The sequence below is a fragment of the Electrophorus electricus genome, chromosome 17 (genome assembly GCF_013358815.1).
Source record: "Electrophorus electricus isolate fEleEle1 chromosome 17, fEleEle1.pri, whole genome shotgun sequence".
In the NCBI taxonomy this organism is placed as follows: domain Eukaryota; kingdom Metazoa; phylum Chordata; class Actinopteri; order Gymnotiformes; family Gymnotidae; genus Electrophorus; species Electrophorus electricus.
The window spans coordinates 11,544,136-11,568,009 of record NC_049551.1 but is presented as its reverse complement, the minus strand read 5'-3'; the positions used below and the strand labels follow the sequence as shown (position 1 = coordinate 11,568,009).

The following is a 23,874-nucleotide window of genomic DNA, read 5'->3' as shown; positions in this document are numbered from 1 at the left end:
TGTTTCTCTGAAAACTTGTGTACTTCACTACCATTTTGAATATCTACATCTCTCACTACACTGCAGTTATTCACCTGGAATCTTCTTCAGATATATATTTATATAAAAATCCTTCAGATTATTTCTAATTATGGCTCCTGGTGTAGTTAAGTCTATTTGTATATATTACCCTGCATTATTCATAACTGATTCAGCCTAATTTAAGACACATGAACTGATGCAAGAATGCTCTTGTTGACAAGCTGGTACATCTGCTCACAACCTCATAATTCAGTCAAACAGGCTGATCTAGTGCAGTGTTCCCTAACTACAATTTTGAGCATGGCAAAGCATAGAGGGTTTAGCACAAGGATTCAGTCTATCAGCTACTTTTGGGGTTTGTTACCAATTGAATGAGTCATGTTTTTCCAGTGAAACAGTGCTTGAAGACTGCCCAAGAAAGAGCAGTTTGAAATGCAGTGTGAAATGACTGACACTAGAGGGCAGAAGAAACTAGGAAAAGCTTTGCACACAAAGGACAGAGGACACAAACTTAAAGCACGGAGTCTTGCATCATCTAGAAGAAACCATATCTTTCCCTACTTGCAGTGTGGACTGTCCCCTCTGGGTTCTGACTGAATACTGGCAACTCTGTTGCTCAAGGCCTGTAGGCCATGTTTACAGAATACAACTAATGAGTTAAATGTGGGGTACTCTAAACATCTACTCTACACTGACATGCTACTGAAAAAACAAGACTGTTCCCAAGAACAATTTCTGTACAACATGCATATCTGGATAAAATACACATTAGGATATATTTTAATGGAATTACGTTCACGTTTTGGGATTTTAGAGTTAATGAGTATATCGTGTTTGAAAGATCAGTTTAAAAAAAATGTTTTTTTTGGTTTGTCTACCATGGATGAGGCTCATTATGAATAAATGGAGCATAAATAACTTTCATGGTAGTTAAAGCAACGTGTATTTAGGCTGGTGAGAGATGTTACATTAAAAGGACCCATTCCTGAAAACAGGACTTTTTGTTATCCAAGAAAATACTTAACTGAGGAAAGTACCAGTGGATACAGATTATTTTTAATTCTAGGCTAATGTAGGCTTAATAATTGGATAACTTGTCTACTGTGTATCCATGTTCTCACAGCTAACTAATAACATGTTGATTAGTCCTGTATTAGTAAAATCATATTTAAAATGTATTCACTTTCTCAGGGATTCGTAAAAAGGGATTTGCTTTCTCAGGGATTCGTAAAGTGATTTGCTTTCTCATTCTCTTTCTCAAGGGACTCGTTTTGGAACACATTTCCTGCTCCTCCATTTCTGACTAAATATACATAAAATATTCATAATCCTATTTTCTGAGCCAGCTTTTCATTTTGATCTGTAGAGAGGCATGCTATTTCTGTAAGCAGAATGTCTTGACTTAAAGATACGACGGCTCTGAGGAGCTGTTGCTCTCTGGAGAATATGCATCAGGTCTCTCTCTTTTTCTGTCTCTCCATTTTTTTTTAAAGCTGCCAGTAAATTAGAACTAATTAATAACAGCTGGAGCACTGGAGCAGTGTTTGTCTGGGTCAACGTGTCCATCAGTTTGTCCGTCGGTGTACAGGGACCTGTGTTATAAGGTCTTTGTGGAAACTGCTGGCGTGAGAGTGTCTGCCATGTCCCTGCTCCGAGAGAACCTCTGCACAGTGCTGTTCACTACTCTCCTGCTCTCTCATCAGCTCACCACAGAGACCTCTAGGAAGTTAGGGAGCTGTTTTTAATGGCGAGAAACAAAGCACACAGTGTTGGCCACTGGACCACTGCATCGATCTACTTCAGCTGTACTGTTGCCTCTGGGAGAGGGGGAAGCCAGACAGAGGCTTGGCTTTGTTGCCTGGGCAGGTACCTAGGGAGGGATGTGAATACCTAGTCTTCCTTCTTCTTTTCTGAGCTCCTTCATTCCCTCCTTTCACAGCATCAGAACAAGGAAATGATCCCCTGGGAACTTTGTTAAAGTGACTCCTGGACTGACAGCTATAATCTACACACTCTCCAAATTGCCCGGAAACTTAATTGGTTGTAATTATTTGAGATTATGAAGTATGTATAAAAAAGCAACACCAGTTGGTGGAGAACCTGAATGTTCTTTAATGGTTTTGTGAATGTGCGCATATAAAGGGATCTATAGTAATGCTGACCAGCTGATAGTGTGGTTCTCACTGAGAAACTGCTGCACTACGGAACCCTGCTCTTTGGTCTTATTTGACCTAACTTCACAGAGTTCTTCTCACGCAATCTGGTATGTGCACTTACTTTTCTGTGTGTGTCAACGGGGTAGCCTGGCTGTCCATAAGGACTGAAGACCTCATCCTGCAAACACAGACAAAATGTAACACTACTAATTCCCAGCCTTCACTTCCAATTCTCAGAAAGCTTACAAAAACCTACTATCATTGATTCATATATATTTTTGTTGTTTTGATAAATGCTTCATGACAGTAGGGAGAGAAACAGAGGAAGACAGAGGCCTGCACAGCCACCCTGATTGGGGGGGGGGGGGGTGATGTGTGAGGGGGGGGGGCTTTGGACTGTGGGTGGGGCTCGGTTTGCAAGTGGGAAGATTCAGGGTGTGTGGGGGGGGTGAAAGGGATCCGTCTGCTGGTGGGGAAGGGTGGTTGTGGTGGAAGGGCTAAGTCGGGGGCGAGGGGGAGAGCTCGATGTGGGGGGTTGTCAGGGATTACTCATTAGGCATGATGTTGGGGAAAAGCCATTGCTGAGAAAATCAAGGGTCCCCAAGATTTCAGGAGAGATCCTGACAGACTAGGATTGCTGAGAGACTCAGATTTCCGAGATGAGTCAATACTGCACTTATAAAGGGACATTCTGTTTCATTTAAAGTGGATTGCTCAGCACCGGTTTCTATTAACATGCAAATCTGCATCTGTATATGGCCTGTCTTACTACATATGACTAAGAAACAGTTAATGTCTGTATAATACTCGCTGCAAAGGAAGATGGATGTGCAGAGATAGAGAATGACCCTTTGAGAGCATACAGGCAGGGCTTGGGGTGCCCTGGCTGGGGGCGGTCCAGCCTGTACTCACTCTGGGCCTGTAGCCTCCACACTGCCGTCCGTCTACACTGCTAAGGGCCAGAGAGCCCTGGCTGCCATAGAGTGTTGCCAAAGACCGAGACAGGGCAGTCTGAGCAAGACACACGACATGACACGACACGACACATGACACATGACACACACATGAATACACACATGCATTCAATAGACACTTCAGTGAGCATGCATTATTGGTGTGGATCGCTGAAAACATGCAAGGTGTTTATGGAGACAAGGTGTTAAAATAAGCTTCCTTATGGGTTAATAAGAAAGCACAAACATGCAAAACAATTCACACAGGCATGTGTTAATGAAGAACATTCAATGCAGTTGCTAGAGCTATTGCACATAGAACTGAATACAAACAAAAACAGCTCAGGGTGAGTATAAGAGCCAAAACATCATTGGCTAGGACGTGAGCACTCCTGATTATATTAAATTGTATGAAGGGGTTTGTATGCATCAAGGGCAGTCTCGTGGAGACACATCCATCACCACCCATGTAGTTAGGCCTTTATGAGGACCTAAAGAGCTGCATTCTCACACTCAGTAGCAGAGCAGGCTGGATTAACATCTACTGCGACTTTTTTCCCTAAATCACAGAGCAGGCTGGATTAACGTCTCCTGAGTTCCTTTAAATCCAGGCACATTTTTTCCTAAATCAGAGAGCAGGCTGCAAGATATTACATTTTAAAGTACGAACATTTAAAGTGTGAAATATTAGACTATAGAACTGAGAGATCTGAAGTAGCACGAGCCACTTCTATCAGAGAAGGAGAAAACAGTGTGGTTAAGCACTCACCATCTTCTCCATCTTCTTGGCCTCGATATGCCTCATGACCTGGTCTCTCCAGTCTGCTGGCACCCTGCCAGCTCCTCCTAGTGGTCCGTCCAGCAGGGAGTGTTCTGACTTCACCCTGAGATTGGGTCTCTTGCTGGGACTGCCATGCTGGTAGTTGAAGTCACTGACAGACATGGTCCTTTCGGGCAGCTCATGAGGCGGCAGGCGTGCACTGTGGGGCCGGACGGCGTTGGGTTCGTCGACACTGTAGGTGCGAGCTGACAGTGGCCTCTGGAGGGCATAGCTGATGGGCAGTGGCACACGCCCCATGTTGTGGATGTCCCTGTAGGTCAGGTAGTCCACCTCGGGCCCCGGCATGCGGCGGGGGTCCATGCTCATGGAGGCACTGGAGGAGGTGCTGCTCTGTCTCTGCAGGGCGCTTCGCTGGCCTCCAGGAGGAAGCATCCACTCTTTAGCCCACATTTCAGGAGTCTTTGGTGGGCCGCGCTGCTGGGGCTGGTGGGGGTAGGGTGGGGCATTGTTGCGGTTGGAGTAGTTGGTGTTGGCGAGCGAGTGCTGAGGCGGGAGGTAGGCCTGCTCGGGTGGGACTGGCATGCGCTGGCCCCACAGGTTCTCTTTGGGCACTGCGCTGCTGGTGTACTGGACATTGTACTGGGGCGGGGGGCCAGCAGGGTAGCGGGGCGCACTGACCAGCGGTTTGGAGCCAGACAGCAGGTCAGAAGAGGAGGCTGAGGAGCTAGGGTACACCTGCAGTGGCTGGTCGTTGAGAAGCGTGGCTGATCTAGAGCGGACAATGCTCTGACCCTGTGGGCCTAGCCCAGCCTTTGCCTCGTAAGACGAGCTCTCACCCTCGATGGAGTACAGCTTCATCCCTCCAGCCTCCATGTTACTGATGCTCTGGGACTTGATTACAGAAGGGGGAGGACATCGCTTATCAGGTGACAGCTCCTCCGTGCTGCGGGACAGGGACCCGTCACTGGACGCTGTCACCCCGGCCGAGGCGGTCTTCGTGGCCCCGTCGCTGGAGGCTGTCACCCCGGCTGAGACTGTCCTCGTGGCCTCGTACCTCCCCAGCGTTTCCTCTGTCCGGCCGTTAAAGTGCTCCCTGGGCAGGGCTTTTCCGTTTGGGTTCCCGTTCTCCAGGTTCTCCAGGGACAGACAAGTGTTGGTGTTGCTGAGCACAAGTTCCCCAGACAACGTGCTCTTGGTCTTCTCTAGGTCCTTATAAGGCCGCATGTTGTCTGGCTGCAGTTTAGCCACATTCATGTTGATCTGGTCCCACTGGCTATAATGCTCTTCCATGCCATTGTTAATGCCCTTCTCGATGAGAGCCAGCCTCTCCTCCATGGACAGGTCGTAGTCACCCATCCTGCAGGCTTTGCTCTCTAGGCTGTGTGGCGTCTTCAGCACGGCTTGCAGGGTAGTCTCTGAGCAGGTCTTGAGCAAGGGGACCATCTCCTTCAGTGGGTTCAGGTTCTCATCCTCATGCCTAAAACAAGGAAATCAGTGATGAAATATCAAAAGGTGAGTGATGCAATCATCTAGCGGTACGCCCTAGTGTCAGGAGATTGCCGATGCAAACCTAAGAGAGTCTAAGAGCATCAATGAGAGCGTAACTGGCCCTAGTCTCTAAGAGTGTCTATGAGAGCGTAACTGGCCCTAGTCTCTAAGAGTGTCTATGAGTGCGTAACTGGCCCTAGACTCTAAGAGTGTCTATGAGAGCGTAACTGGCCCTAGTCTCTAAGTGTGTCTATGAGAGCGTAACTGGCCCTAGTCTCTAAGTGTGTCTATGAGAGCGTAACTGGCCCTAGTCTCTAAGTGTGTCTATGAGAGCGTAACTGGCCCTAGTCTCTAAGAGTGTCTATGAGAGCGTAACTGGCCCTAGTCTCTAAGTGTGCCTATGAGAGCGTAACTGGCCCTAGTCTCTAAGTGTGTCTATGAGAGCGTAACTGGCCCTAGTCTCTAAGAGTGTCTATGAGAGCGTAACTGGCCCTAGTCTCTAAGAGTGTCTATGAGAGCGTAACTGGCCCTAGTCTCTAAGAGTGTCTATGAGAGCGTAACTGGCCCTAGTCTCTAAGAGTGTCTATGAGAGCGTAACTGGCCCTAGTCTCTAAGAGTGTCTATGAGAGCGTAACTGGCCCTAGTCTCTAAGAGTGTCTATGAGAGCGCAACTGGCCCTAGTCTCTAAGAGTGTCTATGAGAGCACAACTGGCCCTAGTCTCCAAGTGTGTCTATGAGAGCGCAACTGGCCCTAGTCTCTAAGAGTGTCTATGAGAGCGCAACTGGCCCTAGTCTCTAAGAGTGTCTATGAGAGCGTAACTGGCCCTAGTCTCTAAGAGTGTCTATGAGAGCGTAACTGGCCCTAGTCTCTAAGAGTGTCTATGAGAGCGTAACTGGCCCTAGTCTCTAAGAGTGTCTATGAGAGCACAACTGGCCCTAGTCTCTAAGTGGGAAGAAGTGCCTTCTCTCCCATCTCCCACCAGCCAATCACAGGTGTCTTGGGTGTGCTCTCCACCAAGCACTTTCTCACAAGCATTCCCCTACACTGTCATTAAGAAACTTCGACTCATACAATAAATAGTATGGGGCCAAATTAATTTGTTTGATTAACCTGAAATGAACGTGTTTCTTCATGTGTTCCTAGCCCTACAAATCTCCACTCGTTATGTGAATTTTTCAGTAATCATGATCATTGCCCTTGCCATGGCAACTAAGTGCAACTCTGAGCAGGTTCACTCCCTGCGCTGTTACACATTTCGTTTCTACACTAAGAAACCAACACCCCAAGGAGGACGTGACGTGAGCCCATCTTCACCTGTTCTTGGGGACGAAGGACATGTTGGCCTCTCTCTCGGGGGTGCAGAGCGAGTTGTCATGGCTACTGTCTGTGGTCAGTGACACGGAGTCCGACATGCGCGAGGGTGACGAGCAGTTGCTGTTGTTCTGGTTACTGTTGGCCACTGTGTCATCCAGCAGCGAGTCAGCGTCTTTGCTGTCATCTGGGTCAGCAGAAGGGATAGCATGCATTCAGTGGCTGATGCTACTATATCTCTGAACTGGTCGACGAAAAATATCTCTAGATTAAAGCTCGAGTCCATCTAATTTACTACTGCTGCAGTTTACATACCATTTGCAGACACTTAGGAACTGATGATTACAAAAAAAGCACTGACTCACATGTGGCCTAACTGTGTTCATAGCTGAGACATGGTGAGAGCTTTGTGTTCATAGCTGAGACATGGTGAGAGCTTTGTGTTCATAGCTGAGAGATGGTGAGAGAGTTCTAACTGATCATAGCTGAGACATGGTGAGAGCTTTGTGTTCATAGCTGAGAGATGGTGAGAGAGTTCTAACTGTTTATAGCTGAGACATGGTGAGAGCTTTGTGTTCATAGCTGAGAGATGGTGAGAGAGTTCTAACTGATCATAGCTGAGACATGGTGAGAGCTTTGTGTTCATAGCTGAGAGATGGTGAGAGAGTTCTAACTGATCATAGCTGAGACATGGTGAGAGCTTTGTGTTCATAGCTGAGAGATGGTGAGAGAGTTCTAACTGATCATAGCTGAGACATGGTGAGAGCTTTGTGTTCATAGCTGAGAGATGGTGAGAGAGTTCTAACTGTGTTTATAGCTGAGACATGGTGAGAGCTTTGTGTTCATAGCTGAGAGATGGTGAGAGAGTTCTAACTGTGTTCATAGCTGAGACATGGTGAGAGCTTTGTGTTCATAGCTGAGAGATGGTGAGAGAGTTCTAACTGTGTTCATAGCTGAGACATGGTGAGAGCTTTGTGTTCATAGCTGAGAGATGGTGAGAGAGTTCTAACTGATCATAGCTGAGACATGGTGAGAGCTTTGTGTTCATAGCTGAGAGATGGTGAGAGAGTTCTAACTGTGTTCATAGCTGAGACATGGTGAGAGCTTTGTGTTCATAGCTGAGAGATGGTGAGAGAGTTCTAACTGTGTTTATAGCTGAGACATGGTGAGAGCTTTGTGTTCATAGCTGAGAGATGGTGAGAGAGTTCTAACTGTGTTCATAGCTGAGACATGGTGAGAGCTTTGTGTTCATAGCTGAGAGATGGTGAGAGAGTTCTAACTGTGTTCATAGCTGAGACATGGTGAGAGCTTTGTGTTCATAGCTGAGAGATGGTGAGAGAGTTCTAACTGTGTTCATAGCTGAGACATGGTGAGAGCTTTGTGTTCATAGCTGAGAGATGGTGAGAGAGTTCTAACTGTGTTCATAGCTGAGACATGGTGAGAGCTTTGTGTTCATAGCTGAGAGATGGTGAGAGAGTTCTAACTGTGTTCATAGCTGAGACATGGTGAGAGCTTTGTGTTCATAGCTGAGAGATGGTGAGAGAGTTCTAACTGTGTTCATAGCTGAGACATGGTGAGAGCTTTGTGTTCATAGCTGAGAGATGGTGAGAGAGTTCTAACTGTGTTCATAGCTGAGACATGGTGAGAGCTTTGTGTTCATAGCTGAGACATGGTAAGAGCTTTGTGTTCATAACTGAGAGATGGTGAGAGAGTTCTAACTGTGTTCATAGCTGAGACATGGTGAGAAAGTTCTAACTGTGTTCATAACTGAGACATGGTGAGAGCTTTGTGTTCATAGCTGAGACATGGTAAGAGCTTTGTGTTCATAGCTGAGAGATGGTGAGAGAGTTCTAACTGTGATCATAGCTGAGACATGGTGAGAGCTTTGTGTTCATAGCTGAGACATGGTAAGAGCTTTGTGTTCATAGCTAAGACATGGTAAGAGCTTTGTGTTCATAGCTAAGACATGGTAAGAGCTTTGTGTTCATAGCTGAGACATGGTAATAGCTTTGTGTTCATAGCTGAGACATGGTGAGAGTTTTGTGTTCATAGCTGAGACATGGTGAGAGTTTTGTGTTCATAGCTGAGACATGGTGAGAGAGTTCTAACTGTGTTCATAGCTGAAACACGGTGAGAGAGTTCTGTGTTCATAGCTGAACACATATCATAACACCTTTTTTGTCCTTGCTGAGTGCCACCACTTTAGGCTGGTTAATGGAGATCTCGATGAGTGGAGGTCTCATCTCCGCAATCTTCATCTCTTCTTCCTCTGATGACAGCTCCTCTGAATCCTGGGTGAAGCAAAGTGATTTAGCAAATTGAGCTAATGCACACCTAAAGAAACACCCACACCGCCATTAATAAAAGTCAGACACAGTCTGCCTGTAAGCACTGTAATTACTGGTGAAGGTTCTCTCATCTGGACTGTGTTAACTGAGTGTTAACTACTCACTCTACTCTACTTTCAACATTTACTGTGAAAAAAGAATCTCAACTATATTTTCCATATAAGCTCTGTTACACTGCAACAGTTGCACTACTGTCAAAAAGCCAGGTGAGGCTCTGCAAAACTCCAGCTGAGTGTCGCAGCTCATGACTGAAGCCATTCACTGGTGGGATGGACGGGCACCTCAGGTATTTCCTCATAGTGGACTGTGGTTCTAGTGCTTTCCGAGCCCGGCACAGGAACCCTCTCAGGATCGTGGCTGTCTGGAACGTCTCTCTGCTCAGGGGGTGTGCTGCTCTGGATGCTGGCCTCCGTGGCTTCGGCCTCACCCTCCAGAACTTTGCCGTTGGCGCAAGGACTTTCAATCACCTGGTGAAGGCAGCAGAGAGCCAACAGCGTAATTTACTCACATAATCAACCCTCCAGATGATGGATCCGAATATCATCCGATAATCTCGACCTCCATTAAGACTGACTCTGGCTTACTTGCATTAGCATTCATCTTCAAGACACTAATAACCATCAATAACAATCAATCAAGGTGATCTATATCTATTGCTGCAAAAGTAGAAGCCCATTCATGTAGTCGGTAGTGGGACTGCAGCTTCAGCACAGTGTTACTCTAGAGAAACATCTTAAGCAAGTAGTCCGCGTGCACACACAATGCAGGCCTTCCTTCTGCAGTGCGATCACTGTATTTGGGGCTGGCATGAACGTGAGCTCACCTTTACCCCCACACTCTGCACTCCCAGGTGGTTCCTCTCGCTGACCGCCTCGTCAGCGGACTCGTCCTCCTTGAGCCGGTGTGCCACGGACTGCGCCGTCTTCACCATGTTCTTCAGCTCGTCGGGGTACGGGGTCGGGTAGCGCCTTAGGTTCCCTTCCTGCATGCGTACACGCACGCATACGCACAAGTATGCACGCACGCATGCACAAGCCATCAGAGGGGTACTCTCAGTGCCGCTCCACTGTGCTGCTAACTGCTCTTGGTTAGCTTACATTCGTTGTTGGCCACATTAGAATTTGGGGTTGAGGTATTCATTTAGCGCATTGTTGATGGTCATGTGCTGTGCTGTCTGCACCTTTTAGAATTGAGCATTGAAAGGTGTTGTGAATTAGGGTGCATGGTGACCAGACTGACAGTGGGGTCGCTCACAGGCCACTCAGCCCCATCAGACAAGGACAGCTTGAGTGACTGCATGTGGCTCCAGCAACTTAAACTAGCCAGACAGCCATAATGCAACACCACAAGGGGCGTGTGTGTGTGAATAGCGAATGAGAGACAGATGAAGGAAAAATAAGGGCAAGGTAGAGAGAAAAAGAGAGATATAACACAGAGGACAGAGATCTGACTGCAGTGACAACACTTTACAAACCAATGGTGGCTGTAAAGCCCTCTGCATCGTACCCAATGGCAGGGTGTGAAAAAGGTTGCAATTGTTTTTCTGGTCAGGTGACAGGGTGCTTATGAATTATTCCAATGGGACACACTATGACAGTTCCCTGGAACAGTCAGAGGCAAACCAGGTAACACAAGCCCTGTACAGGCTGGTAACACGCCTGGGATGACTGTCAGAATCAACACGAAAGACATCTGGAAGGCATCCGGAAGTGCGGCCAAGCCCGGGCTGCACCTGCACCGAGTTGTACACGTTGCATGCGTTTCATTACGGGATGTGTCAGGTTAACGCTTTGGCTACAGGCCCTAAGGGATAATCACCGATGGATTAGATAGCTCAGTATACCCGAGACTTTCTCCCCCTCAGGGACGAGGAAGAGCTGTAACTGAAGATACAGACAGCAAATGAGAGAAAGTATAGTTCAGTATAAATAAAAAAAATGAGGGGTATAAATGAAAGTAGAACTGACAGATGTAGGCCTGGGGTGGCGTGTGCTGGGGACGGAACACTCACCCGTGTGGGTGTCTCGCGTTCATCCTTCACGTCCTCGTCACAGTCAAATGCCACCTGGGCCCGTTGTTTCCTCTGCTCCTCCCAAAGAGTGGGGTTGAAGCTCTCACTGTCTGAGGTAGGCACAACTGAGGGAGAAAGACGGAGAGAGAGAGAAAGATGGGGAGAGGGAGGGTCAGAAAGGGGGAAGACAGAGAGTCAAAACTCACATCATAAAAAGGTAGTGATTCAAAAAGTGTAGATATGCATGCTCTATAACTGCTTCTAGTCTTTTTTTTTTTTACATTAGTTATATAGTTGTGTTCAAAATAATAGCAGTGTGTTTAAAAAGGTGAGTAAAGCTCAAAATCTTTATAATAGTTTTTATTTCCATGCATTAGGAACACTGCACATTATATTCTAAATCAAAACATTAAGAAAAATGTATCAAGTTTTTAATTACTTTACAGAAAATGAAGAAAAATGAATATTGGGCTGTTCAAAAAAATAGCAGTGTCTACATTTTTCTTCACAAACTCAAATATTTACTGTATAAATTGTAAAATCTTTAGGATTTAGCATCGCTGTGAATCACTAAACTAATATTTAGTTGTATAACCACTGTTTCTGAAAACTGCTTCACATCTGTGTGGCATGGAGTTGACCAAATTCTGGCACCTGTGAACAGGTATTCCAGCCCAGGATAATTTGATAACTTTCCACAATTCCTCTGCATTTCTTGGTTTTGCCTCAGAAACAGCATTTTTGATGCCCTCCCACAGGTTTTCGATTAGATTAAGGTCCGGGGATTGGGCTGGCTACTCCATAACTTTAATTTTGTTGGTCTGGAACCAAGATGCTGCTCGCTTACTGGTGTGTTTGGGGTCATTGTCTTGTTGAAACACCCATTTCAAGGGCATTTCCTCTTCAGCATAAGGCAACATGACCTCTTCAAGTATTTTGATATATGCAAACTGATCCATGATCCCTGGTATGCGATAAATAGGCCTGACAGCATAGTAAGAGAAACATCCCCATATCATGATGCCTGCACCACCATGCTTCACTGTCTTCAGAGTGTTCTGTGGCTTGAATTCAGTGTTTGGGGGTCGTCTGACAAACTGTCTGTGAACCTTGGATCCAAAAAGAACAATCTTACTTTCATCAGTCCACAAAATGTTTCTCAATTTCTCTTTAGGCCAGTCCATGTGTTCTTGGGCAAATTCTAACGTCTTCAGCACGTCTCTTTTTTAACAGTGGGACTTTGCGGGGGCTTCTTGCCGATACATTAGCTTCACACAAGCATCTTCTAATTGTCACAGTACTCACAGGTAACTTCAGACCGTCTTTGATCACCCTGGAGCTGATCATTGGCTGAGTCTTTGCCATTCTGGCTATTCTTCGATCCATTCGAATGGTAGTCTTCCGTTTTCTTCCACGTCTCTCTGGTTTTGTTTTCCATTTTAAAGCATTGGAGATCATTTTAGCCGAGCAGCCTATCATTTTCTGCACTTCTTTATATGTTTTCCCCTCTCCAATCAACGTTTTAATCAAAGTATGCTGTTCTTCTGAACAATGTCTGGAACGACCCATTTTTCTCAGGTTTTCAGAGAGAAATGCATGTACAACATGTGTTGGCTTCATCCTTAAATAAAGGCCACCTGACTGACATCTGTTTTTTCACAGAATGAATGACCTCACTAATTGAACTCCACACTGCTATTATTTTGAACATGCCTGTTTGAATTAATTATTCAATTACACAAACTCAGGGACGTGCATATCATGAATGTTGGGTCTGATGGTTTTCTATGACTCTACTACACCTACTGGTAAATTATTTGCCATGTAGTAATATCATTTCTACCAAAAACAGTGATTGATCTGGTTAGTCATGTTGGACTGCTATTATTTTGAACACAACTGTATGTACTCAGGTTAAGTGATGTCATCTGTTCTATGCATAAATGAGACATATGGACTTTATGGCCTTTATGAATAACTGATTTTTTAAAAATAATGAGCATAGAAAAACATGCTTGGTGCAAATTTAAAGGGTTCATACACAGTAGATAGAAGCACCATGTTCTTCAGGGTTCCAGTTCTGCCAGAGCAATCAACAGATTCATCTTGCACACAACACCCAGCACTTCTGTCTCCAGTGCCATGTCTATGCTATTGTCTAGAGAAGCCTCACGACCACTTCTCAACACTGAGAGAGACTGGGAAAACAGCTCTGCCCCCCAAATCCCCTGCCAACCTGCCTGGCTCTGCTAGCAAATGACGTTCCCTTTCCTGAAGAGTTTTGGAGTTGCTAGGAGACAGGTTCAGACTTTTTAATCTCTGCCCTCTGGAATTTGGCGAGGCTCTCCCTTTGTGGTTCGCCTCTCTATGCTGTTCCCGTTAACAATGGAAGGGCTTGTGTATTCAAGCACAAAACGGAGCGGGGCACCGTGTGGGTGGAGTCAGCGAGGAGGTGCAGGTAAGCGGCATTGTAACAGCATGTGCAGGCACCTGGGAGAGGAGCAGTTCACCCAAAAACAGCCACTTAGTGACGCACGACGGCTGGAGGGGCCAGCTAACATTACACCAGCGTTGCCATGGGAACCGGTCTCCACTAGTGACCTGCCAGGCGAGTATTCTATTAAGGCCATCGCATTCATGACATGATTTGTGGTCCTTAGTTCTGAAGATTATGATATTTTTTTAGGGTTTAAGTACATAGTGCTGAACTCTATTGTAATTGCTCAGATGGATTCTTAAGATTAATTTTCTCTGCTAAAATGAATTGTGCAGACCAAACCATAAGGGCAACAGACAATAAACAAGGAAAAGGTGGAGTGTGTGAAGCCTTATACTCAAGTACAGGCACATTAAAACATCCCATAAATGTTCAAACCATAAGTCACAGAAAAAAAAAATCCTTTTTGTGTCTTAATCCTTGGCTTTTGATGAATTACTCCAAGTTCTGCCCATCAAATGCCATCATGGCTGATTTTGTGCAAATTTGAATAACAAAACATTCTCAAGTCTGAACATAGATAATTAGAAAAAAAAAGTGACATTTGTCAATAATAAAGCTGTCTTATGCCAATCAATAGTCCAGGGGCGGAACTTTATTTACTTTAACAGGTGTCTACATAAGCATGATAAGGACTTTTAAAACAACTGTAACTACTGAATGGCTTCGTCAATTTTTATGCAATTTTAAAGACTTATAACTATTGATTTTTGGGATAGGATTTTAAGTCAGTGGCACTTTATGCACTATCACTTGCAGAAAAGGCTGTTCGGATGAAGCTGCAGTTTGGCCTGCTGCTTCTGTGGGCTTGATGAAGGATACTGAAGATGGCCACTAAGAATTTATTGGCTAATGATGGCCATTTGATCGTCAGAAATAATTATCAAAAAACAATTATGGCTGCTAGACCAGAGAAGTTATTTTTAGTTCACATTTTAGATTTTGAGAGAATTTGCATAATACTTTTTCAAACTAATCCTAGGATCTTTGCCCAGTCTTCAAAAGTGAAAGAAAGTCAATATTTACCAAAAACACAATGAGATTTTTACATTGCATCAAACTGTACATGGCAACCTATCCTTCCATGGTGTTGTTCTTCAATCATAACAGCCATAATTCAGAAAATCCTTGAGTAATCCTCATGAAATTTGACAGCATCATTCAGTTATGGACTTTGAAGTAGCCTGCCAATTTTGGTGCATTTTCACCAATAGGGGGCAGTATAACATAAAACAGTATTTACAATGCCAGAAATGAAGCAGTCTCCTTATGTTTAAATTCTGGATAAGAAATTCAGTATAAACAGGACAATGTTGTGTGTCCCACCATTAAACAAGTTCTTTATAAGCCTCCATTTTTTAAGCCTAAACTGGTTTGTCAAATGCAGCTTTCAAAACTTGTCATTGGTTTTTCACTTTATCATTTCAGTGAGTCTAGAAACAATTTTCAATTGTAAACTTCATTGTAAATGATGAAGCAGGACATTTTAGCTTGCATTATCAGAATATTCACATCACTGTAATGGCGATCACATCAAGTGCCAGAATGTTAATATGTGTGAAAAGGCACCATGGACCCAGCTTGTGGCAATATTTCTGTGTTTTGTTTTTACATGTGAGAAAAATGGACACAATTATTTGTCAGGTTACTACATAAAAAGGTCCTATTTTAATAACTCATATCTTTAGAAAGCCTGTGATCTTCTTAAACATGTCCCCACTCATTAGGTTCATGAGGACATCCTGAACTGCAGGAGCGCCCCATGGCACAGACAGGCCATCGGGAGTAACATGGCAGGTTGCAGCCAAAGCTTTTTACACTGACGTGGAGTCAGTTTTTCTCAGCCCAGGCCATAACCTCATCCACTGCAAGAGGAGCAGCAACGTTGACCTCAGAACAGCCTGCAAGGCTGAATACTCACATTCCTCTGTCCGGGTCTGCTGAGGAAACATGTAGTTGGTGAGCACGGTCTTGTGTGTCTCCGGGTCTTCCTCTTTCTGCAGAGGGATGAGTGGCTTGGACTGCAGAGAGAGACACAAAGCACCGATCAGCACTGAACATAGCAGGTGCAACACTATGCCCTGGGGGAAAGACCAAAACAGCAGTGTAACGTCACAAAGGCATGACCCCCATACATCTCTTCCAAGAACATGAGGAAACGCAGCCACATGCAGGAATGTCATTCTGGTCCGACTTGTTTCACAGGAACTGACCAGACAGGACAGGAAGAGGGTGCTCTTCTTGGACACGCCCTGTATGTACTCTGAGGGCACTCTTCTGGGATACTCTTCTGGGGAGCCTTGCAGTGCTGCCTCCCTTACAATGGGCCAGGGAAACGCACTATCCATTAATCCTACTACTATCCACGCACTAGCCAGTAATCCTACTACTAACCACACACTAGCCAGTAATCCTAATACTATCCACACACTAGCCAGTTGTCCTAATACCATCCGCACACTAGCCAGTAATCCTACTACAGCCCACACACTGCTGCATGTTTCTGTTACCATTTGCAACCTGTTTGGCATTTCTATTAAACACACTGCCTGGTGATTCTGTTACCATCTGCACATCACCTGGCATTTCTATTATCAAAAGTATACTAAATGCTGATTCTATTACCATCCACACAGTGCCTGGTGACCGCCTGAATACTCTATCACTATCCGTACACCACCTGGCGCTGGTGCAGTGAGCAGATTGAACTGTTGAGACTGAGATGTGTGGTATGCGCACTTTTGAGTGTTTTAAGTCAACTTTTGAGCAGCTCTTGAGACAAGGTGCTCAAAGCTGAGTGCTGTGCACTGTTCAGATGCGTGGTTTTAGCTGTGCACTGTTCAGATTAGTTCAGTCATTTAGTCTCCTGCTTACCTGATTTTCAGACAACCACATAGCAGTCATTTGAGTCAGCTTGGTGAAACTATAGGGAAGGTTCTTCAGCCTGGAAACAGAGAGAGGACACACTGACATCAATAGGCAGCTCAGGTAAAGGTGTTTCCCACCAGTAGGAAGCGTGCTGTAGCATTAAACTGCCTTATGTGCTGAGTAACTTCCACCTCCAGTGCAGTTGGCACCCCAACAACTTTAATGGCATGGCCAATATAAGCCAACCACGAGATAAACAGGCTTCAGTTCTGAAGGTACAGCATAGAGGGCTGGACTCAGTGATGCTTGGGAACCAGCATGTGGAGGCCAGCATATATTATATCAGAACCCAGACCCATCCAGAAGTACTGACAAACTTACTGCAGACACAATAGTCAATATACACCATAAATGACCCTACTGAGTTGATCAGCATATCCCTCTAAAGTTTAAAAAATGAGATGAGAAATGAGTATATGAGTATAGAGTTGAAATGTTGACAGTGTGTATGTGCGTGCGTGCGTGTGTGTGTGTGCGTACGTGCGCGCGTGTGTGTGTGTGGTGCGTGCGTGCACGTGCGTGCACGTGACTCACTTGTTGTCACTGAGATTGATGACTCTGAGTTTCTGCATGTCACCCATCTCCTCAGGCAGACACTCCAGCTTGTTGGAGTGAAGGAACAACACAGTGGCATTCTTCCAGCATCCCATCTGTGTCACAAACACACATTTTACCAGCAGGACAGACACCTCGGTACACTCCCCAGGCTTTGATCAGAAATCTGAATGGATATGCCGGTTAGCATGTTGAGCAGAGGATGGGGCTGGATCAAGAGGCCATGGCAGCCCCTCCCCCACGCTGACCTGAGCTAGCACTACCGAATAATGAAGCTTTACATGTAAAAATCAGCAGCTAAACTCATAGGAGTAATGGAATACTTTCTGAAAAGGAATATCCTGTATACGTATCTCACAAATTTGCTGAACTAAAATGGATCTTGCACTGTTTTACAGTGCAGTGTTACGGTGTACAGCGCTAACCCCTGTAGGCAGCGCTACGGTGTACAGCGCTAACCCCTGTAGGCAGCGTTACGGTGTACAGCGCTAACCCCTGTAGGCAGCGTTACGGTGTACCGCGCTAACCCCTGTAGGCAGCGCTACGGTGTACAGCGCTAACCCCTGTAGGCAGCGTTACGGTGTACAGCGCTAACCCCTGTAGGCAGCGTTACAGTGTACAGCGCTAACCCCTGTAGGCAGCGTTACGGTGTACAGCGCTAACCCCTGTAGGCAGCGTTACGGTGTACAGCGCTAACCCCTGTAGGCAGCGCTACGGTGTACAGCGCTAACCCCTGTAGGCAGCGTTACGGTGTACAGCGCTAACCCCTGTAGGCAGCGTTACGGTGTACAGCGCTAACCCCTGTAGGCAGCGTTACAGTGTACAGCGCTAACCCCTGTAGGCAGCGTTACGGTGTACAGCGCTAACCCCTGTAGGCAGCGTTACGGTGTACAGCGCTAACCCCTGTAGGCAGCGTTACGGTGTACAGCGCTAACCCCTGTAGGCAGCGTTACGGTGTACAGCGCTAACCCCTGTAGGCAGCGCTACGGTGTACAGCGCTAACCCCTGTAGGCAGCGTTACGGTGTACAGCGCTAACCCCTGTAGGCAGCGTTACGGTGTACAGCGCTAACCCCTGTAGGCAGCGTTACAGTGTACAGCGCTAACCCCTGTAGGCAGCGCTACGGTGTACAGCGCTAACCCCTGTAGGCAGCGTTACAGTGTACAGCGCTAACCCCTGTAGGCAGCGTTACGGTGTACAGCGCTAACCCCTGTAGGCAGCGTTACGGTGTACAGCGCTAACCCCTGTAGGCAGCGTTACAGTGTACAGCGCTAACCCCTGTAGGCAGCGCTACGGTGTACAGCGCTAACCCCTGTAGGCAGCGTTACGGTGTACAGCGCTAACCCCTGTAGGCAGCGTTACGGTGTACAGCGCTAACCCCTGTAGGCAGCGTTACAGTGTACAGCGCTAACCCCTGTAGGCAGCGCTACGGTGTACAGCGCTAACCCCTGTAGGCAGCGTTACAGTGTACAGCGCTAACCCCTGTAGGCAGCGCTACGGTGTACAGCGCTAACCCCTGTAGGCAGCGTTACGGTGTACAGCGCTAACCCCTGTAGGCAGCGTTACGGTGTACAGCGCTAACCCCTGTAGGCAGCGTTACGGTGTACAGCGCTAACCCCTGTAGGCAGCGTTACGGTGTACAGCGCTAACCCCTGTAGGCAGCGCTACGGTGTACAGCGCTAACCCCTGTAGGCAGCGTTACAGTGTACAGCGCTAACCCCTGTAGGCAGCGCTACGGTGTACAGCGCTAACCCCTGTAGGCAGCGTTACGGTGTACAGCGCTAACCTCTGTAGGCAGCGCTACGGTGTACAGCGCTAACCCCTGTAGGCAGCGCTACGGTGTACAGCGCTAACCCCTGTAGGCAGCGTTACGGTGTACAGCGCTAACCCCTGTAGGCAGCGCTACGGTGTACAGCGCTAACCCCTGTAGGCAGCGCTACGGTGTACAGCGCTAACCCCTGTAGGCAGCGTTACGGTGTACAGCGCTAACCCCTGTAGGCAGCGTTACGGTGTACAGCGCTAACCCCTGTAGGCAGCGTTACAGTGTACAGCGCTAACCCCTGTAGGCAGCGTTACGGTGTACAGCGCTAACCCCTGTAGGCAGCGTTACGGTGTACAGCGCTAACCCCTGTAGGCAGCGTTACGGTGTACAGCGCTAACCCCTGTAGGCAGCGCTACGGTGTACAGCGCTAACCCCTGTAGGCAGCGTTACGGTGTACAGCGCTAACCCCTGTAGGCAGCGTTACGGTGTACAGCGCTAACCCCTGTAGGCAGCGTTACAGTGTACAGCGCTAACCCCTGTAGGCAGCGTTACGGTGTACAGCGCTAACCCCTGTAGGCAGCGTTACAGTGTACAGCGCTAACCCCTGTAGGCAGCGTTACGGTGTACAGCGCTAACCCCTGTAGGCAGCGTTACGGTGTACAGCGCTAACCCCTGTAGGCAGCGTTACGGTGTACAGCGCTAACCCCTGTAGGCAGCGCTACGGTGTACAGCGCTAACCCCTGTAGGCAGCGTTACGGTGTACAGTGCTAACCTCTGGAGGCAGCCGGGTAAGAAAGTTGTGGTCAGCGGCGAATGTATGCAGGTTCACACACTGACCGATGGCAGCGGGCAGATACTCAATCTCATTGAAGCTGCAGTCCAGCTCATCCAGAGCAGTGAGCCTGGAGGGTTGAAGAAAAACAGAGAGAGAAAAAAAATTATTGTGTGAGAGAGGGAGAGAGAAAGACAGTGAGTAGGAAAGAGGAAGTGAAAGAGAGTGGAAACAATGAAAGGAAAAAAAACCCCACTAGTGCTAAGCTTAACCACTGTTAAGAGTTTATGGCCTCAAGGGTTCTGTTTATAACACCCTGGTGAACTCAGTTGGACTTTGACCTCTCTACCATAAGCTTCAAAACAAAGCATGAGATTAACACAAAAAAAAAACCAAAAAAAAAAACCCAGACCATCCATCAGAGGGCCCTTTATATGGCACAGAGTCCATTTATACACACTTACAATATATTTCAACGCTCTAGGTCACCTTCCCAGACACCGCCACCGCAAATTACGCTCCCCTAGACAGAAGCGCTAATGGGATAAATGTGGGGAGGGAAACGTTTCAGCTCTGGCTGCTCACAGATCAGGACTGAGAAACAGATTTCCCCTGAATCTGGCTCCCATTATTCACATCGAGATTGGCTGCTAAATATACATGCACATACATGGAATATACTCAGTGTGTGAATTTCTCAAATCCAATTTCTTATAAAATCTGGGCCACAAAAATCATGAGTGAGCAAGAGAGAATGTGAGATAGTGAGACAGAGGGGGGGAGAAAAAAAAAAAAAAAGACAGCGAGAACGTAAGACAATTTGGGTAAGTTGAGCGAGCGAGAGAGAGCAAGCAAGGGAGAGTGAGCGAGTGAGAGAATGAACGAACAAGAGAGTGAGCATGCAAACGAGACTGAGCGAAGGAGAGTGAGTGAATGAGTCAGAGCATGCGAATGAGAGAGTGAGCGATCAAACGAGAGCAAGCGAGCGAGTGAATGAGAGGGAGTGAGCAAGTGAATGAGAGAGAGTGAGCGAGTGAATGAGAGAGTGAGCGAACAAGAGAGAGAGTGAGCAAGCGAGCGCGCAAGAACAAACTGGAAGCCAGCCAGCTGTTCTTGCTGACAGGAATTCAACATAATCTATAAAGGATCTGTGAACATATATGAATAATCTCCCATTGAATGTCACAGCACAGTGAGATGCATCTGGAAAGACAGTTTCTGCTCTCTAACTCAAAAGTAGTGCCAAAATCTGTCATGGTAAAGATGAAACCCTCACAATTCGTTAGTTACTCGGTTAAACTGTGCCACATTTCAGGTCATTACTGATCAGAATTTCCTGGCGTACTTAACTATAGAACGTCATGAAGCGCTTGTATAGAGAACATTGGCTATGTGGTTGCTGCAGATGGGGAATAAGCGGATGACGGTGTAAGGTGAGGGTCAGAAAGGGTTTGGATGGCCTAGAAAAGCACTGGGTTCGGTTCTCTGTGACTTCTCAAGAAAAAGGCCTAGATGCGTAGTGCTGAGTGAAAATGCACATACGCTGCAATATTTAGAAGGAAGGTGCCAAAGGTCTCTGATGGGGACTATAGAAAATACGTGGAATGAAAGCGAGAAAAATGCAAACATGTGCACACGTTTCACACTACAGACCCACGTTTCACTGAGACAAAGTGGGTTCTATCTTTATTCTCAGAGCCTGAACCTGGTGAATTGAAGCACCACCATCAAAATGTCAGATGTATGTCCAGCTCAGAGGACACGGCGAAACAAATTAACAAAATCGAATATTAACCATTAATTAACCAGTAATCCTGGCTGGGATTAAAGCAGATTCTCCATTATCATATATTACTAATCCCACCAAACAGATTTTCCTATTCCCCAACAAGGGAAGCCAACCTACCTGCTTATGGGCATGTATGGAAACATCTACAGTTGTGGATGGCATGGTGCACCAGCTGTGGCACAAAGTTTTGGGAGAGAATAGAGGTTCTTCCCCCGTCACAAACACACACTCTGGTAATCCGTTTCCACGAGTCCATACGGACAAGGGCTTTCCCTGTACAGTACTGTGTGTTTGCGAGCTGAGCTGGAAATCCCTTTCCTCATCGGCAGCGCATGGCGCCTCCAGCCTGCCGAGAGGATTGGATAGGAGAGAGGCCACAGGCAGGCTGCTCCCCAGAGACCCGCCGATTGATGGAACACGCCACTCACCCGCCAATGGAGTCTGGCAGCTGCAGGAGCTGGTTCTCATCCACTTTCAGGGCGGTCAGTTTCTTCAGGGAGCCTGCAGAAAGAGAAGGGGGCGAAAGCAAGAGAGAAAGAGAATTTTCAGGGAATCGCTGGCAAAGATCCAGACAGATATCGACATTCCCTCATGCTGGTTTTCTTGAAAGTTGCTTCCAAAACCCCCACACATTTAGTACAACAGATAATGCAATACTGCTATCAATATGTTTCTGAGGGTAGGAAAATTGATTTGGGAAAACTAATTTGTAGTGCGATTCCCTGAATGTAGCCCTCAGTGGACATGCAAAAAAGGCGTAGTAGCGACTCAGTCCCAGTCTGCCAAGATCAGCCACCTTCACTACTTAAAGCAGCTTTCTGTGCGATATGAGTTCAATGAGTGCATGTGGATGTGCGTGCGTACCTATGGAGTTGGGCAGCTGTGTGAGGGCATTGCTGGACAGCAGCAGGTCCTGCAGGTTCTCACAGCCTGATATCTTCTCATCCACCGTCTCCACAGTGTTTTTAGACACGTCCAGATACGTCAGCTGCTTCAGGGAGCCGATCACCTGCAAAACACACACACGCATTACAGCAGAACTCGGTAGAAAGAGAGAGAGAGAGAGAGAGAGAGAGAGAGGGAGAGAGAGAGAGAGAAGGGGACAGAGACAAAGGAACAACATGAGCATTGGGTGTGTGTATATATGTGTGTCCATACACAGGTCTGTGTGTGTGTGTGTGTGTGTGTGTGTGTGTGTGCGCGTGAGAGAGACTAATCTGGGCAGTGTTAACTGCTCTCCTGGGCATGCCATTAAAGAATATAAATAACAAAATAAAAGGGTAATAATAAGGAAAACATTTATTTCCAGAGGAGCAGGAAAGCACACACACACACACACACACACACACACACACACACACACACACACACACACACACACACACACATACACACACATACACACACTCACACCCACACCCACACCCACCAATCTGCAGGACTGGATGTGGTGAAGGTTTCCGACTCGCTTCAGATGTGTTTGCACTCAACATTTACAGCATTTTTTAATCTACACATTTTTGTCTTTTTTTGCTCAAAGATTGTCACTGATGTGCTACATCCTAATCCAACAGGGCAAAGTGTTAGGGCAAAGTGTTAGGGCAAAGTGTTAGGGCAAAGTGTTAGGGCAAAGTGTTAGGGCAAAGTGTTAGGGCAAAGTGTTAGGGCAAAGTGTTAGAGGTTTTCCAGAAGCCCACTCCAAATGGAGAAATTTCTCAGAAAGCCTTGAGAAATCACTGCAAGCGACCAAAGAAACCCACAAATGTATTCTCCCATTAATAAAGATATAACATTTCTGATAACCATTGTATTAATGTTGTTTCAGTGTATTATGGTCCTTTTCTACATAATAAACATGACAACATAACAAAATAAACCAAAAAAAACACTAGTAGAATGCAGATGACTCGGTAGCTTTCTAGTATTACATTGTTATTGCTGATTTGTGCATGACAGCCCTGCAGGTAGACATTGGTCCGGTTTTCATTAAAGTGATTTTTTTCCCACGAAAATTGCTTTACCATTTAAAAATGTTTGCGGATTGACGCTACGTTTGTAATGTTTAAGATAGGAGTTTACTGACAATCTCCATTTCCATTGCCTATACTGACAAACCTTTTTAATTTTAATTTTTTAATTAAAAAAAATAAAAATCACTTGAATGTAAACGTTTTCTTTTGACTTGGTAGTCCTTTTTGAAGGCATATGATGCCCAAAATGTAGCCTTCAGAAAGATTGGTGAACTTCACTGCTCCTCTAATATCAGTGCACAGAACACTAGTAGTCTAGTAATGAAGCAGTGTTCTTGTTTTAGAACTTTAACCCTACAGAACACTAGTAGTCTAGTAATGAAGCAGTGTTCTTGTTTTAGAACTTTAACCCTACAGAACACTAGTAGTCTAGTAATGAAGCAGTGTTCCGTTTTAGAACTTTAACCCTACAGAACACTAGTAGTCTAGTAATGAAGCAGTGTTCTTGTTTTAGAACTTTAACCCTACAGAA

The 23,874-nt window shown here is 46.2% G+C and overlaps 1 protein-coding gene across 3 annotated transcripts in view; it reads right to left on the bottom strand.

Annotated features, from left to right (window-relative positions):
- Positions 1-23,874, bottom strand: part of erbin (erbb2 interacting protein) — a 68,100-nt gene that overhangs the window by 6,228 nt on the left and 37,998 nt on the right. Inside the window, exons 10-23 of one of the 3 annotated variants that reach the window (XM_027007412.2) lie at positions 22,237-22,381; positions 21,801-21,873; positions 19,584-19,713; positions 17,030-17,145; positions 16,442-16,511; positions 15,489-15,588; positions 11,071-11,195; positions 9,883-10,041; positions 9,341-9,526; positions 8,885-9,002; positions 6,715-6,898; positions 3,900-5,388; positions 3,090-3,188; positions 2,299-2,355 (exon numbers count right to left, since the gene is read on the bottom strand). In XM_027007412.2, coding sequence (XP_026863213.2) covers positions 2,299-2,355; positions 3,090-3,188; positions 3,900-5,388; positions 6,715-6,898; positions 8,885-9,002; positions 9,341-9,526; positions 9,883-10,041; positions 11,071-11,195; positions 15,489-15,588; positions 16,442-16,511; positions 17,030-17,145; positions 19,584-19,713; positions 21,801-21,873; positions 22,237-22,381 — 3,051 coding nt within the window. Of the gene's footprint in view, positions 1-2,298; positions 2,356-3,089; positions 3,189-3,899; positions 5,389-6,714; positions 6,901-8,884; positions 9,003-9,340; positions 9,527-9,882; positions 10,042-11,070; positions 11,196-15,488; positions 15,589-16,441; positions 16,512-17,029; positions 17,146-19,583; positions 19,714-21,800; positions 21,874-22,236; positions 22,382-23,874 lie in introns of those variants that run through there. The other 2 variants (XM_027007406.2, XM_035535384.1) reach the window with 2 other exon arrangements.